The following is a 16,406-nucleotide window of genomic DNA, read 5'->3' on the forward strand; positions in this document are numbered from 1 at the left end:
CATACACGATTTATAAATAGGGGAATGATATCGTATATAACACAAACCAAATTTGCTTAAGCAAGATTTGCCTTTGTGTTTACAAGAAATGGCAGTCGAACACGGAATCACCCCAACTGAAAGCAACACGATAGGAATGAAGAGAAGATTCTGAAAATGTATTTGTTTTTTATATCAATGAAAGGGAAACACATTTCACCATAATAACGTAAAATTCCAGCTATCTGTATTATCGCAAATGCAATTAGATCGAGTTTACTACCAGTTTATAACAGTTTCCACTAGCAGGAACGCAACTGGAAATCGTTTTTATTGTTTTATGGTAGTAACCTCCAGAAATGTGCTTTAGTAAAATGTGAGCTAGTGAGGTGTTAGAGTTGACATAGAGTTGCTCTGCCTTTACGGTGTTGTTTATTCAGTTGCTACACGCTCACAGCTTTGTGTATCAAGTGTGCCTCCTCATTTTGTAATTATGCTTTATTCCTTAAAAATGAGTAAAATACTTAAAGAGTGTGAAAAGGAAGCGTCCTGGTGAAGACACTACAGATTCAGAGAGAAAAAGAAAAGCAATATCGATAAACAGAGGCGGACTGGGTCAAAAATTCTTACCCTTGAAAATTTGTAGTGGCCTCATACTAGCATTTATGGCCAAAATCACACCGGCCTCCGACCCACCGCGGTTACCCTGCTTATGGCCAGTCCGCCTCTGTCATTAGAGAAAAAAATATGAAATTGTGAAACACTTTGAGCGAAAAGAAAGACCATGTGATATTGCACGTGCTACAGGGCTAAATGAGGCAATGCCTAGAATTACAAAGAATGCAAAGAAAATAAACTTTTTTATAGCAGGAACAACTCGAAATGTAATTAAAATCCATTAGATTAAGACACAAAGAATTGGAAGAGATGGAACAGCTGTCATCTGTTTGGATAGAAAATCAAATAAAAAACAAGTTTGCTTACGATAGAAACAAAAGCATTAGCAATATTTTATTACGTAATAGTCGTAATAAAATACTTACGTATTTTATTACGATAATTTATTGTTCTTGGTAATGTTTTGGTTACAAATGTGTTCAATCTTGGGTGGTTGGCACCTAACCCTATTTTTCCCATAGGGCCTGTTGTTTATATTGCACAATTTTGTATTGCACAAGGGTTTCTAAGAACACAACTATTGTGCTATACGAGGACTGACTGTACTTCTTTTTTCTACTATCCTTACTTTTCTAGTCCTTGGCACTTTTGTGTAATTTTCACCTCCATCTATGCAAACTTTATCAGACTTATCTATTCTTACATATATATGTGTGTGTGTATATATATATATATATATATATATATATATATATATATATATATATACACACACAGTGGATTCCAGTTATTTGGGCCATCAGTTAATTGGGGCAGCCGTTTATATGGGACAAATCTTAAAGAACAGAACCCAATCCAGAAAATAGCCAGGGTTACTTCACATAATTGGGACAACATGCCATATAATCGGGGCAGGAGACCATACCATGTGGTTCGGTCAGATTTCTGTAGGTCACAACCATAAAACAATAAAAGCAATTAGCAGTCCCCTGTTTATTGGGCTTTTCTGTCAGTGCTTCAATCATATAAAAAATTAATTTTCAGAATCTGCTTTTCATTCCTATTTTTTAAGCTTCGTAACTTGTTACTCTGCTTCAATTTGATCCAGATTTTAACCATTGCTTCAATTTGATCCAGATAGTTACGTCAAATCATCGCTCAGCTATGGAGCAAAGCAGATCGACAACAAATATTAATAAAGAAATAAATTGTATGTGGCAATTTTTAGAATAAATTTTTCTTGAATATTTGTGTAATCATTTTTTTTTTTTTTTTTTTTTTTTTTTCATGTAATAAATATTGTGTAATGCTTTGTGGTAGTTTTTATGTTATTTGTGATATGGGAAATATTTCGTGTTATTTTTTATTCACAATATTAGAATTTTATCACGAAAAAATGTATCAATTATATTTCCCTAGTTGTTAAAAAAAAAAGAAGAATAAAAAAGTTGCATATGTGCCGAGCACGTGCGGAAGATGGTTTATGTGAAACAACCTCCTCGTTTCTTTTAGATACAGTATTTTGATTTGTTTATTGATTACGAAATAAAAGAGCTTTTGTATTGGAAATATTTTATTGAACATTCACACATTTTCATAATTTCTGGAAGACAAGATACAATGGATTTATGACAACTAAAGTAAGATATGTACACTTGCAAGTTGCAATGTATCTAAATATCTGTAAAATAGCACTGATTGATGTACGGATCATGTAGTTGAAGCAACATGCGCAGCCGTTAAGGGCACCTAACGATGGAATGTAACGAAAATGCGAGACGAAAAAAAGAAATAGTTCATATGACTGTAACAATACAGTCATATGATAAACACTTGTATTCTCGCAGTCATATGACAAATACTTGTATTGTTGTAATCATACTTACTGCAGTAGTAACTTCAGAAAGTATGATTGTGAAGTCAAACTATTCAAAAATTCTAAAAAGAACTCCAGATTCTATCGTATCCAGGTATCATTGTAAGGGGAGGCATGAGGACCAGGCTTTTTTTTTTTTTTTTTAGATAGACCTTATACACATACACTGATACGCATGGTTAAGTGGGTAACAAGCCCCATCTGTCCCCGAATCCGCTCCTGACTCGAGATATGAATGGGTTGAGCACACTGAATTCTGATGGGATCCTTCCACTTCTTCAGATTACGAACCTAAGGGGGCATAAATTCAAATTAAGCAAAGACAGATGTAGAATAGATGGTGCGGAAATTTGCCTTTAGCCAGCAGGTGGTTAATTGTTGGAACAAACTTCCATCTGTCGTTGTGGAAGTTGATAGGCTAAATAAATTTAAGGAGGAACTGGACAGGCATTTGGAGGTGGTTTTTTTTTTTTTTTTGGCTGATGCTGCATAAGCTCATACACTTGCTTTCTTGCATCACGTGCCACTACTACTATATCATCATACCGGCAGTCACGAAAAATGCATCAAGCGCACTAATCCACAGTACTAGAAGTGGAAGTGTGGGAAGCGCCTCTGGTGGAAACCGCAGATGACGTCACTTCTGTGACCGATCAAATTACTCAGTAGAAAGTCGGAAAAGCTGCGAGCCCATTGTTAAAATATTCACAGCTCACCACTGCATACACGTGGTAAGAATATACCAAGATCCATGACATAATGTGGCCTCGACAATGCCCCCGCATACACACTACTCAGACTCCCTCCAGTCACTATCTGGCAGAGTAGAGGTAGCAAGATTATACACTAGCTGATCTGGAAGCCTTCTAGACAGTTACCAATTAGTTCGGTCCGGTGTATTAACTAGCGGCTGGCCTGTGAACACCGTTTTAGAGCTGTACCCTCGAAATGTAAGGAAGATTGGATCTCGCCACAATGTTCATCATAACCTCAAAAGTTATTAATCATAATGCATGATGGAAGAGATAGGGAAATATTGACCGAAACTTAGCTCTGGAGACTAAACATGGGTTCCACCCCTTCAAGCCTCCAATAAGCAAAGTGGTGGTATTGCACCAGTTGATGAGAGTCATCTACCACCTAGTACTGCCTGGTAACACAGGGGCGGCATTCCTCCATGTGGTGCGGGTGCCACACCTCGACCCCTGCTTATATTGGTTCACACCTGGGTGGTCACCAACCGTGTGCTTGTGCATGGAGGTTATACCCAGGATTACTAACAGTCCCACCATTGTGAAGGTGAAAGCAGAGGATTTGGCTGACAGACCGTCTGGACTTCGCTGAAATTGGGTCCACTTGACTTGAGTGTCACCCGAATATCAGTTCCATCAGCATTTTAGATTCCCAGGTAGCAAGTACAGCTTGTCTGGCCTATCTGAGAGAATGTCTTTGACAACCTCAAAGACCTCTTTTTGCAAATTTTGCTAACCTGTGGAAAATATTCTTCCGATTTTCACGTATCATTTAATTTTTTAATTGGTAACGTAATAAAGTGTAAAATTGTACTTAATACAGTATATCTTTACTTTTATAGCTTGTGGATAATATTTCTCCTATTTTCGCTAATTAGAATTGCTGTTTATTAGAATTAAACTTCAGTTCACAAACATGATCACAATGACTGGCGCTTACTACATATCGTATAGTGAATGGTATTTTACTATGGTGAGTCCATTGTAACGTGATTTGATTGTACAGAAAATCAATTGTAAAGCTGTATTTTTAACTATTTACGTGAAACTCCGCATAATTGGGGCACCTGCTTAATCGGGCGAAAATGAACTAGTCCCGATGTGTCCCAATATGTATTCACAATATGTATCTCATGTTGTGAATGCGGGGTGGTGGGATCCACCGAGAATAGGTTACATTAGTCTTTCCATTGGCAAAGCGTTGCTTATTGGAGGTAGCGCAATATCAGGACAACTGTTGTGAAGGTATTCACAATATGAGATACATGTATATCAAAAATGATTCCATTTCACCTACTTCAATGATTTACTATGAACTAAAATATAATGCTTGGCAACAACTTGTTCGATTACCAAATGTGTATATTGTTTAATATTTTTTAATATTAAAAATAAATAATTTCTGTATTTAAAAAACATTAAGTGGGAAAACGTCATTATAATAATACACTGGGTATTCTTTATAACGAACTTTTTATGTGTGAAAATTCTTACACAGGAAAATAATACATTACAACAGAGTTGTAATTGGGACTTAAGAAACCAAACCTAATACAGAGGTATACTTCCTATGTGGGAATTTCTTATCCAGGTTCTACTGTATATATAAACTAAAATAAAATGTATGCCAGTAGTATGGCAAACCAATAGAGTGAAAATGAACTTAACCGATAAGACAACACAAAATAAAAGAAGGGGTGGAAAAATAATGAAGAGGATATTGTGGAAGGAATGCTCCTAATATAATTTAGAATATGAAAATCAAAATCAATTAGAAAGAAATTTAATGGTAATGAAAGTATTTAAATTTGCTAAACTTTGAATTATATATATATATATATATATATATATATATATATATATCACATTGCCTTTCACATATCTATCACATTGCCTTTCACGACTACTAACTTATGTAGATATTATGGTCGTTGGGTACTTTCTGCATATAACAGTGTCCCAGGTCCATAATCCATTATTATTATTATTTTTTTTATTTCTATTATTAATATTTTAAACTGTTGCTACCTTTAGAAAAACTAACAGTACCCATATATATATATATATATATATATAGGGGTAATGTTAGTTTTTCTTTTAGTGAAGTTGACTGTATACTGACAGCAATTCAGTCACTGAAGAAGGGGTATACAGGAAATTCACATTAACATCTGAGAATTATCTGCATTCCTTTTAGAAATCAGAGACATTTTACTCTGTGGGTTGAAGTGCTTGAGTTTTTGCTGCCCTAGTGGAGTAATAGCATTTTAATATGAAATACGGTAGTACATTTGCATGTGATTTTCTTATTGTCTTCCCCCACCCTCCATAGTATTCACACGTTTCTGTTAAATTAAGTGGACTTATTATTTTATTTGTAGATAGATGTGAAATATCAAAATACAAGAGTACCATTTTGTTATTATACTTAAATTTGCTTTCTTTTTAGACAACCATGCCTCCCAAGCAGTTGACCTGTAAAAATTGTAGTAAGAAATTTACTAGCAAAGTAAAATTACAGGCACATTTGAAAACACATCAGCATTTGCAGACAGAAAGCAAGAAAACAAAGCAAAACAGCAGCAAAGTGTGTAAAATATGTGGAAGAAAGTTCACAACATCAGGTGCTCATAAAAGACATGAAAATGCATGCAAGAATGCAAAGGTATGTATTCATGTAGTGTTGTTATGCATTATAATGCCTAACTATTGTTTTAATCCTCATATCATCTTCAGATTATTGTCTTGAATCAGTATCTCCTAGATGTAAATATAAAACTTTTCAATTATTTAAAGCTATGATATCAGTGTGTAGGGAATATTTTTGGAAAATAAAATATTCTGCAAAATTCTTAAAAATTATCCAGTGTTATTGGTAGTGGTAAATGATGCAAGAAAGCAAGCATCAGCCAAAAAAAAAATACTTCCCACATCACTTGTCCATCGTCTGCAATAACTTGGCTAGTTCTTCCTTGAATTTATTCAAATCACCCACTTCTACAACAACAGATAGAAGTTTGTTCTGACAAATAACCACCCACTGACTGAAAGCAAACTTCTGCACATCTGTTCTTCAACCATCCTCCTTCAATTTGAATTTGTCCCCTCACATGTGTAATCTGGGAAAGAGGAAGAATTCCATCAGCATGAGCTTGTTCAATCTATTCAAAGCCTTAAACATCTCAATAAAATCATTGTGCAGGTGTCCCCAAACACTGCAATTTGTAGACCTGAAGCACCACTTGGTAAGACTACCCCTTTTGTTCCCTTCACCAATGGTTGCCCTTATCTGCAACCATTCCAGCAGATTTACATCTGTCCTAAAGTGAGGCATACAGATTGGTATGTAGTATCCAAGGTGCAGCCTAACCATTGCCTTGAATCCAGAAATGTTCCTATAATTATGACAAAGGATTTGCTAACCTCCTTTGCTCTGTCCCTTAATATAATTGGATAGATCCCGGGTGCCTTTCTTGTGTTTAACTTCAATAATTTCTCTTCCCTTTTCTCTCAGTTATCACAATCATTTAGCTCCCTGTTAGAATTTGATAAGCTTCTGGCATCTTCTTCCCTAAAGAATTCCCCTAATGTGTGAACGTGGTTGCAAAATATCCATTCAGTGTGTCAGCAACCTGAGTGGGATCATCAACAGTTACACCATTGACATCAAAGGGACCGATGTGATTCAACCCCTTCCTTCTACTTTTAATATAAGTAAAGAAGTCTTTCCTGCTTTTCTTTGCCAGAGACTTCTTGTGTTCTGTCTTAGCTTACCCCTTTGTGACTTGGTTACAGAGTAGTTTACCATAGGCTTTGTATCACCTCATAATTATTATACATCCCATGCATTCTTCTTCTCTTCCACAGTTTCGACATTTATGTATAAGCCTTAGACAGTAATTTTTGCTGGTATGAAAATTACAATTTAGTAAGTTGTCATACCATCTAAAATTTACTAGTAGCTGTTGCAATTATTTCACTGAATGCTTTCCATTTAGAATTTGCTGTTGGTAACATCAGTTGGTCCCACTACATAAAATTTAAAAACTGTCTGAGACCACTGTAGTCATCCTTATGAAAGCAGAAGCCCTTCCCTTTACCCTTCACAGTAGTTATGTCTTTAAGTAAATCCCACATCAGTACACTGTGATCACTGCCACCACCCAGTGAGTCTTTTACCTGCAGATTCTTAATGCATGAAGAATCGTTGCTAATAATCGACAAAGAATATTGCTTCCTCTTGTTGCCTCTCTAACATGCTGCTGTAGAAAACAGTCATCCAGTAAATCCACAAAAGTCTTGCTAGTGTATGTGTGACCTTACCACAAGTTCCAGTGAATGTCTGGAAAGTTAAATTCCCCCATTATAAGACATTCAGATTTACTGACCTACTCTATTTCTTTGTATAGTGTTTCTTTTATACTCATCACCATCATTAGGCCTATAACACATTCCTACTCTTATTTTTGTTTTCCTAGTGCTAATGTCATACCAAACTGACTCAACATTGCACTGGCCACCCATGTTGACTGGGTGCACTGCATTAGATTTAATATGCTTCTTAACTAAGAACATAACTCGTTCCTCTCCTGTCCTTTCTGTACCCATTGTTATGCCACATATTCAAATTCTACGTCCTAGTGACACCATGGTTTCGACACCCTCACAATGTCTGTATTTCATGAATTAATCAGTACTTCAAATTTATCAGTTTTATTTACTCTGCTCATGGTTTCTGTGTACATGCACCTGTTCTTACTCTTAGTCACTTGAAAACAGCCCGTGTATTTTTTTGTTCTGTGATGACCTACTGCAGTGCTTGAAATCCTCAATACCTTGCTTTGCAGGCTGCCACATGTTCTAATAGAAGCAGTGAAAGAATCACTTTCAGCTCTTTCTGCAGAAAGAGCTGAAAAGCTCTTTCTGCCTCCCTTCCCAAGCTAACAGATTTCTGACCCTCCTAACACTGCCTCAATAGTATTGGTAAAAATCCTTGAACTCCTATTTAATTGTTAACTTGTCTGTTGTTAACAAGCACTGACCAAGCTGAGAAAAAGTTCATCCTGTGAGCTTTGTGGTCTCCCCAGGGTCGAATTGATTGATAAGGCTCTCAACATGTACTCTCTTCTATCATGTCTGTGCACAATTGCAGACACTCATATTTAATCTTAGCTTGCTACTTTTTCTAACATTGCCCTGTTAAGTGTTTCCTCAGATCTACTCTCAATGTCATTAGTGCCAACGTGTATAACAATATCACATTTTGTGCCCTTAAAAGATATCTCTTCATCATCTACTTTTGTCCCTGACAGAAATACTCTGATCCTATTCTACCTATCCTTTTTGCACAATATATTTTCTGTTTCCCCGACAATAGACTCACCAACAATAACTACTTCCTGTGGGACCACTGCATTCTGTCTTGGGGGTTGCCACTCTGTTGCCTGATGCTCAGGTGTAAGCTCCGGCACACAGCAGCTGATAGCTTGATGGGGGGGGGGGGGCATTTTAATTCCTTCCAGAGCATCCACTCTGAATTCCCATCAGAATGCTCATTTTGCACTCAATTTCCTCACACTCTTTGCACTGAACACACAGACATCATCCTTGGCTGTATCATGCGCCGTTCCAGATAGGCCAGCAGACATCAAACAAGCGGGACTTTTTTTAAGGCTATGATTCGTAGGAGAACCCTTGAGTTCTTCCAGAGCCACAGCATTCCTGTTACTTTTCTCCTCTAGTCTTGTTGCATAATATCCATTTAAATTTGGTTTCATTTGAGAATGCTATACTTCACTAATAGATACCTAAATGCAATAATATGTATTTCTCTGTTAAGTTTACGTTATATGTATTACACTATACTGTTACATTCGTGGAGTTTTAAATTAGTTATAGCCTTACTAGAAATAAAATTTCTTAGCTTAACACAAAAAAATATATATACCAACCTACATGATTAGAACTTACAAGTCACTTATTCACTGCAATTAAAACTCAACAATTCCATTACTGTGCAGTACACTACTAGTTAGTTATATGATGTGATATTCACACGAAATCACCGCTACAAAAGATCTATGAATTTTAAGTCATGCTTAAAAAATCTTTAGATAAATTTAAACATAAGTTATATGAATGACTAGGACTATTAAACTGTTTATCGAACGCAATTTAATATATTAATTAATTCAGAAAAGGGCAGAATTTTCCAAAAAGGATATCTGTTTCCAAGAGCTGATAATTCTTCAGCTTTAAAATTCGTCGCTTCAAACCCAGCTAATATCAAAGGTCCAAAAATATAACTTGCCACAAAAAACTTCTTATGGTATTGATGCTAGGTGGTATTTCAAGACAATTTTGGCAGTTGATGATATTATATGCTTTTTTAAAAATTGTTTATTAGCTCATGAATTAAGTTAGTATTATTCTCAATTTCGTAGGTACTATGTACTGAACTATTATAAAAGAATAAGGAAAAGAAGTTATATCACCAGTTAAAATGATGATTCATAGTTTTCTTTCTGAATTTTATATAGGATAAGCTTAGCCATACATAAATGTAAAAATAATGACTGGTGAAGACTAAGCAGTTTTACTGAAACATAAAACTGAGTAATACATAAAACATGAAATAAATTAATAAATTACAGCCAATGTTTGCCTTAATGTAATCCACTTACTGTACATCCATTGATTTGTAGACCATATTTTATTGCCATCTACCTTCATGTACATATCTGCCAACCCTCTCCTTCTGTCTCACCTTTTTTTTTTTTTTTTTTCTTCATTTTACTGTCTCACCATCATAATGTAGTTGGTGACAATTTTCGCATCTCTCTGCAAAAACTCACTTTTTCTCTGTCTTTTTCTTTTTATGAAAAGTAATAAAACTGTAACATTGTATGTATATTTTTTAATTTGGGAATTTCTGGCTATTTTTTGTTAACGAATTTGGCGTAGTAGTCCATTGCACAATAGAAATGCACTAGAATACCATTGTTCTCTTTTGTGTATTGGTTTCATAGTATTTGTGTAGTGTGAAAGCTAATTAACATTTCATTTCAGTAAGATGCCAAAGAAATACCACATAAAATTTCAGAAGACACATACACAAGATTTAGTATTAGCAATGGCCACATGGTGCAAGGAAGCCTATGGTTTACGCTGTATCAGCCAAAAAAAGGGGGGGAGAGAAGAAAATAATAAAAATAAAATTTTAAAAATTAATAATTAATAAAAGAAAAGCAAATAGACAATCTATGTGTTTCCTCCTCTTCCCTTAGGTAACTATCCACCTGACTTTTGAATTTCCTAAAACTGTCTGCCTCTACTACCCATGTAGATAACTTATTCTAGTAATTTGTAACTTGCTTGCTAAAATAAAACTTCCTGCAATCCAGTCTAAACATCTCCCTCGTAACTTAGACTTATGGTCCACAATTCTAGAATCATTTATAACCGTGAAAATTTTGTCCTCATTCATTTTATTTATGCCTCTCAGAGCCTTAAACACCTCAATCAAGTGTAGTAGTAGTAGTGCCATGTGATGCAAGAAAGCAAATGTATGAGCTTATGCAGCATCAGCCAAAAAAAAAAAAAAAAAAAATCACACCATTCCCTCCAAATGCCTGTCCAGTTCCTCCTTAAATTTATTCAACCTATCAACTTCCACAACGACAGATGGAAGTTTGTTCCAGCAATTAACCACCTGCTGGCTAAAGGCAAATTTCCGCACATCCAATCTACATCTGTCTTTTCTTAATTTGAATTTATGCCCCCTTAGGTTCGTAATCTGAACAAGTGGAAGGATCCCATCAGAATTCAGCGTGCTGAACCCATTCAGGGCCTTATACACCTCAATCAGATCACTGCGCAGGTGCCTAGTCTCCAGCCACTGCAATTTGCAGAACTTAAGCCTCTCTTGATAAGAGGATCCCTTCATTCCCCTCACTAATCTTGTTGCCCTTCTCTGTACACGCCCAAGTAAATCTACATCCTTCCTAAAATGAGGCCTCCAGACCTGTACGCAATACTCAAGGCGTGGTCTGACCATTGCCTTATACAGAGGGATAATCACCTCCTTTTCCCTGCTAGCAAAATTCCTATGTATCATTGACAAAACCCCATGACCTGCCCTGGCAGCCTGTCTGCATTTCTCAGAAAACTTCATATCTGTCTGCACAATTACTCCCAGGTCTTTTTCATTTTCTACCACCTTAAGTGTAGTACCACACAGTTGGTACGTTTCTCTGGGGTTACTTCTACCCATATGCAGTACTTTGCATTTGTCACGGTTAAACTTCAGTTGCCACTTCTTACCCATCTGCCCAAATTATCTAGATCCTGTTGCAGTAGCACACTGCCATTACTGTCATTAACAACCCTGCCAACCTTTGTATCATCTGCAAACTTCGACACTAAGCCTGATATTCCTTCATCAATATCATTGATAAATATACAAAACAACAGTGGACCCAACACCGAACCCTGTGGGACTCCACTAATAACATTAGTCCAAGAAGAGCAGCACCCATTGATTACTACCCTCTGTCTTCTTCCACTTAACCATCCTTTTATCCATTGTAGCAACTTACCCTTAATACCATTCTGCTCCAATTTGTACAATAGTCTTCCATGCGCAACAGTGTCAAAAGCTTTCCTGAAATCCAAATATATGATATCAAAATTATTTTTTGCATTCAGTTCCTTTGTAACCACATCATAATATCCTATCAAATTTGTCAGACAAGACTTTCCCTTAACAAACCCATGCTGTGTCTGAATTATTGCTGCAGTCTTGTCTAGATGATCCTGCAATGCATCTTTAACCAGCGACTCCATTATTTTACCCAGAACAGAAGTTAAACTAACTGGTCTGTAATTACCCGTGTCACCCTTCGTGAATTGGGGATACATTTGTACATCTCCAGTCCGTGGGAACCTCCCCTGAGTCCAAGGATGCTCTCATAATTATGGCTAACGGTTTGCTTAGTTGCTTTGCCGCCTCCTTTAATATAACTGGATAGATCCCATCCACCCCAGGTGCTTTTCTTACGTTTAACTTCAACAATTTCTCTTCCACTTTGCTCTCAGTTATTACAAAATCATTAAGTATCCTGCTACAATTTGATAACCTTCTGCCATTTTCAAACCTTAATAATTCCTCACGTGTGAATGTAGATGCAAAATACTCATTCAGTTTGTTTGCTATCTGAGCAGGATCATCAACAGTCGACCATCGATGTCAAGTGGACCAATAAGATTCATCCCCTTCCTTTTAGTAAAGTAATGAAATCCTTGCTGTTTTTCTTAGCATCTTTTGCCAAGGATTTCTCGTAATCTGCCTTCGCCTGCCTAACCTCCTTTGTAACTTGGTTACAGATCAACTTGTAGCTATCATAGGCTTCTGTGTCACGTGTTAATTTGTATGCATCCCATGCATTTTTCTTCTGTTACGAGTCTCATTAGTTCATTTGACAACCATTTAGGCCTAAACCTTGAACAATATTTCTTAATAGGTATGAAACTTTTAGTAGCATCCACGATTAATTCCTTGAATGCTTCCCACTTAGAATTTACTGTTGGTAATATCGTCAGTTGATCCCACTGTACAGAATTTAAAAACTGTCGGAGACCACTGTACTCGCCTTTACGGAAGCAAAAACCATTTCCTTTACCCCTGATGGTAATTAAATCTTTAAGTAAATCCCACGTCAGTACACTGTGATCACTGCCACCTAGTGGTTCTTTTATCTGCAAATTCCTAATACATGAATGATCACTGCTGATAATCAGATCAAGAGTATTACTTTCTCTGGTTGCCTCTCGAACTTGCTGCTGCAGAAAACAATAATCCAATAAATCTACAAAAGTCTGACTAGTGTGTGAGTGACCAACCCACAAGTTCCAGTCAATATCTGGGAAGTTGAAATCCCCCATTATAAGACATTCCGATTTACTAGCCCACTCTATTTCTCTGTACAATTGTTCATTGTACTCATTCGATTTATTAGGCCTATAACACACTCCTACTCTTATTTTTGCTTTCGCAGTGCTTATGTCACACCAAACTGACTCAACAGTGCACTGTTCATCTATATCAGCTGGATGCACTTCTTTTGATTTTGTTTTTCTTAATTAACAGCATAACACCTCCTCCCTTCCTATCCTTTCTGTACACATTGTACTCCCCAAATTCCAGTTCGTCATTCCTTATATCAGTGTGACACCATGTCTCTGATATTCCAACAATAACCGCCTTTGATGTCTTGACCAATACTTCAAATTCATCAAATTTATTTACTATACTTCTAGCATTTGTATACATGCAAGCATACATGCTCCTACTCCTATTCTTTGTTACCCTAACACATCCCATATACCCACCCGTTCCAAGATGACCACCACCCGTCCCTGAAACCCCCAACACCCCACGCTCCAGGTCGCTACTTATTCTAATAGAAGTTGTGCAAGAATCACCTTCACCTCTGCCTACAGCTACTGTTAAACTATTAGTCCTTGTATTCCCCCAAGCTATCAGTTTTCCGACCCACCTAACACTGCCTCGATAGCATCAGCAAATATTCTTGCACCCTTTCTATTTAAGTGTATCCCATCCCTGTAGAAGCAGTCTCTCCTGTTAACAAGTACAGTCCAGGCTGAAAAAAATTCTATCCCTTGAGCCTTGCACAATCTTTCCAGGGCCGAATTGATCGACAAGGCTCTCATCATATACTCCCTCCTATCGTGTCTGGGCAGAATTGCACACTTTCAAATTCAACCCTATTTCTCGGCTTTTTTTCAACAGTGACCTGTACTTGTTAAGCAATTCTGCAGGTCTCCTACTCTTGATATCATTAGTGCCAACGTGTACAACTATATCACCTTTTGTGCCCTTAAAAGATGATATCTGCTCTACAACGTCATCAACCTTTGCCTCTGGCAGACATACCCTGGTCCTGTTCCACCTATCCTTTTTACAAAGGATGTTTCCCGTTTCCCTGACAATAGAGTCACCAACAACTACTAGTTCCTGAGGGACGAGTGCATTCTGCCTTGGGGGTTGCGTGGTGACCAAGTGCAAGCTCTGGCGTTGATGTGGGCAGCTGAGAGCCCGATGGACCCCCTCAATTTAGATCTTTCGAGGGCATCCACCCTGTCCTTCAAACTCTCATATAGGCCCATAACAACGCTGAGTTGTTGCCTGATTTCCTTACATCGCGCACACACAAAGACATCCCCCATGGCAATATCATGTTCCGTTCCAGACAGTTCGGCAAACATTTCACAAGTTGCACATTTTTTTAGTTTGTGATGCGTTGGAGAACTGCCCCCCTCAGCTCTCCCCCGAGTCACAGCACTCCTGCCACTTTGCGCCCGTTGCTTTGCTGCTCTAGTTTGGGGCATGATACTTTAAATTAATAAAATCAATAAATTAAATTAATTAAATGTCAATACTACGCTATCTAATAGAAACAGTGAAGCGTATTACTCTTTCTATAATTATACGTTATAGCTACCTAGCTACCTCAATTAAAAATTTGAATTCCCTATCACTATATACAAAAACAATGCCTGCAATATTCGAACGAATAACGGTTTTATAAAGTATTACATATATCTACAAAAACTGTTTATATAAATTAAAATAAAAAATAACCAGTGTAATTAAAACGATAAGACTACGTATTAAGTACAATATAAAATAACAATTATGCAAATAAAAAGCAAACACTTATCGTTTTTTTCAGAGCCTGTAACTCGCAGCTGTTTTTTCTAAAGAGAATCAGCGCCCTCTCTGACTCTCTTTAGAAAAGTGTCCTTGTCCTCTAAGGTGCCTGGTTTTCAAGCTCTGCAACTCTCATATTCGAAGTCTTTCCATGAATTGTAAAATCTGGAAAAAAAAAAAAATTATGCAGATTTGATTTTTCGATTTCAAATGACAGCAAATGCAATGTAATCAGATATTGGCAAATAAAGAAAGATAACATAGCATGCAATGCATAGAAAGAAATGCAAAAATAGATGTTGAATTTCATCATGATAGTGATGCCATTTGTGCCACATGTTTATTTGCATCTTTTATTATCCTCTAGGTTGTACATATAGCCACATTTTTCAGAAATGTGTTTCGAGATAGTGAAATAGCAAAAAAATACAATTATAGAAGAACAAAAACAACAGGCGATGTTGGTGAAATTGTATGGATAGGGAAAGAAGAGACTGATGGCTCTGAAAAATAAGCTGCTTTCAGTTACTACAGATAGAAATGATCAAAGTGATTCTAAGTTATATCCCATTGTAATGACATTTTGTAATAATAATAACCTCTAGAAAACCTACAAGGAAAAGATCAGGAAGTACATAGATCTAAGACAGGAAATCAAAGAAATGTGGCATATGAAACAAGTAATGACTATCCTAATCACTGTCAACCACTGGCATGGTGCCAAAGAGCCGCCATAAGAAGACAGCAGCAATAGCCCTCACAGAGAACACTTATATGGTACTCCAGAAAGCTGTGATTCTGAACACCCGTAGAATAGTCAGAGTTCCTCGACAAATATTAGTAACCAGACATAATGACCCTATGCACCTGGTACCAGTACGTGTTGTGGGATGGGGAAAACTCATTAGAAGAAGGGAGAGTTATAATAATAATAAAAGTCAAATCTAAAGCAGCTGCACTTGGCCAGCATTGCAGGTGACTGTTCAGGGTATAACAGTGAACATTTCAGATTGTTCATAAATTGTTCTTTTGTTAGATTCCTCTAAAAAGCAACCTGTTATTTAATGTGGTTAGTGTATTTGTTATGATAGGCCTATAACCTATGGTAGCAAGGGTTATTAAAAGGAGAAGATTGAGCACTTGGTGGTAATAGGCTGTCCTCAGCATGTTATTAATTTTTGTGAGGAAAAAGATCTGCATACTTTCCTGTGAAAGTGGATGAATACTTGGTGGGAATTTACTACTATCTAGAAAGAAGTGCTAAAAGGAAAGATAGATTTAAGAATTTTAAGCTGTTGCATGCCACAGAAGTAAAAAAAGATTTTGAAGCATGTGTGTGCATGTTGGCTCTCTTTGGGTAAATAAATGTGTAACTAGGCTGATAGAACAGTGGCAACCTTTATCGAATCTGTTTAAAAGAGAGGTTAGAAGTGGTCAGAAAAGCCAATGA

At 36.8% G+C, this 16,406-nt stretch overlaps 1 protein-coding gene across 1 annotated transcript in view; it reads left to right on the forward strand.

Annotated features, from left to right (window-relative positions):
• Window positions 1-16,406, forward strand: part of LOC150075182 (uncharacterized) — a 90,636-nt gene that overhangs the window by 44,908 nt on the left and 29,322 nt on the right. Inside the window, exon 2 of the mRNA XM_090388389.1 lies at window positions 5,675-5,890. Coding sequence (XP_090244515.1) covers window positions 5,681-5,890 — 210 coding nt within the window. The 5' untranslated portion in view covers window positions 5,675-5,680. The remainder of the gene's footprint in view (window positions 1-5,674; window positions 5,891-16,406) is intronic.

The sequence above is a fragment of the Mastigoproctus giganteus genome, chromosome 14 (genome assembly GCF_048544385.1).
Source record: "Mastigoproctus giganteus isolate SK-2022 chromosome 14, ASM4854438v1, whole genome shotgun sequence".
Classification (NCBI taxonomy): domain Eukaryota; kingdom Metazoa; phylum Arthropoda; class Arachnida; order Uropygi; family Thelyphonidae; genus Mastigoproctus; species Mastigoproctus giganteus.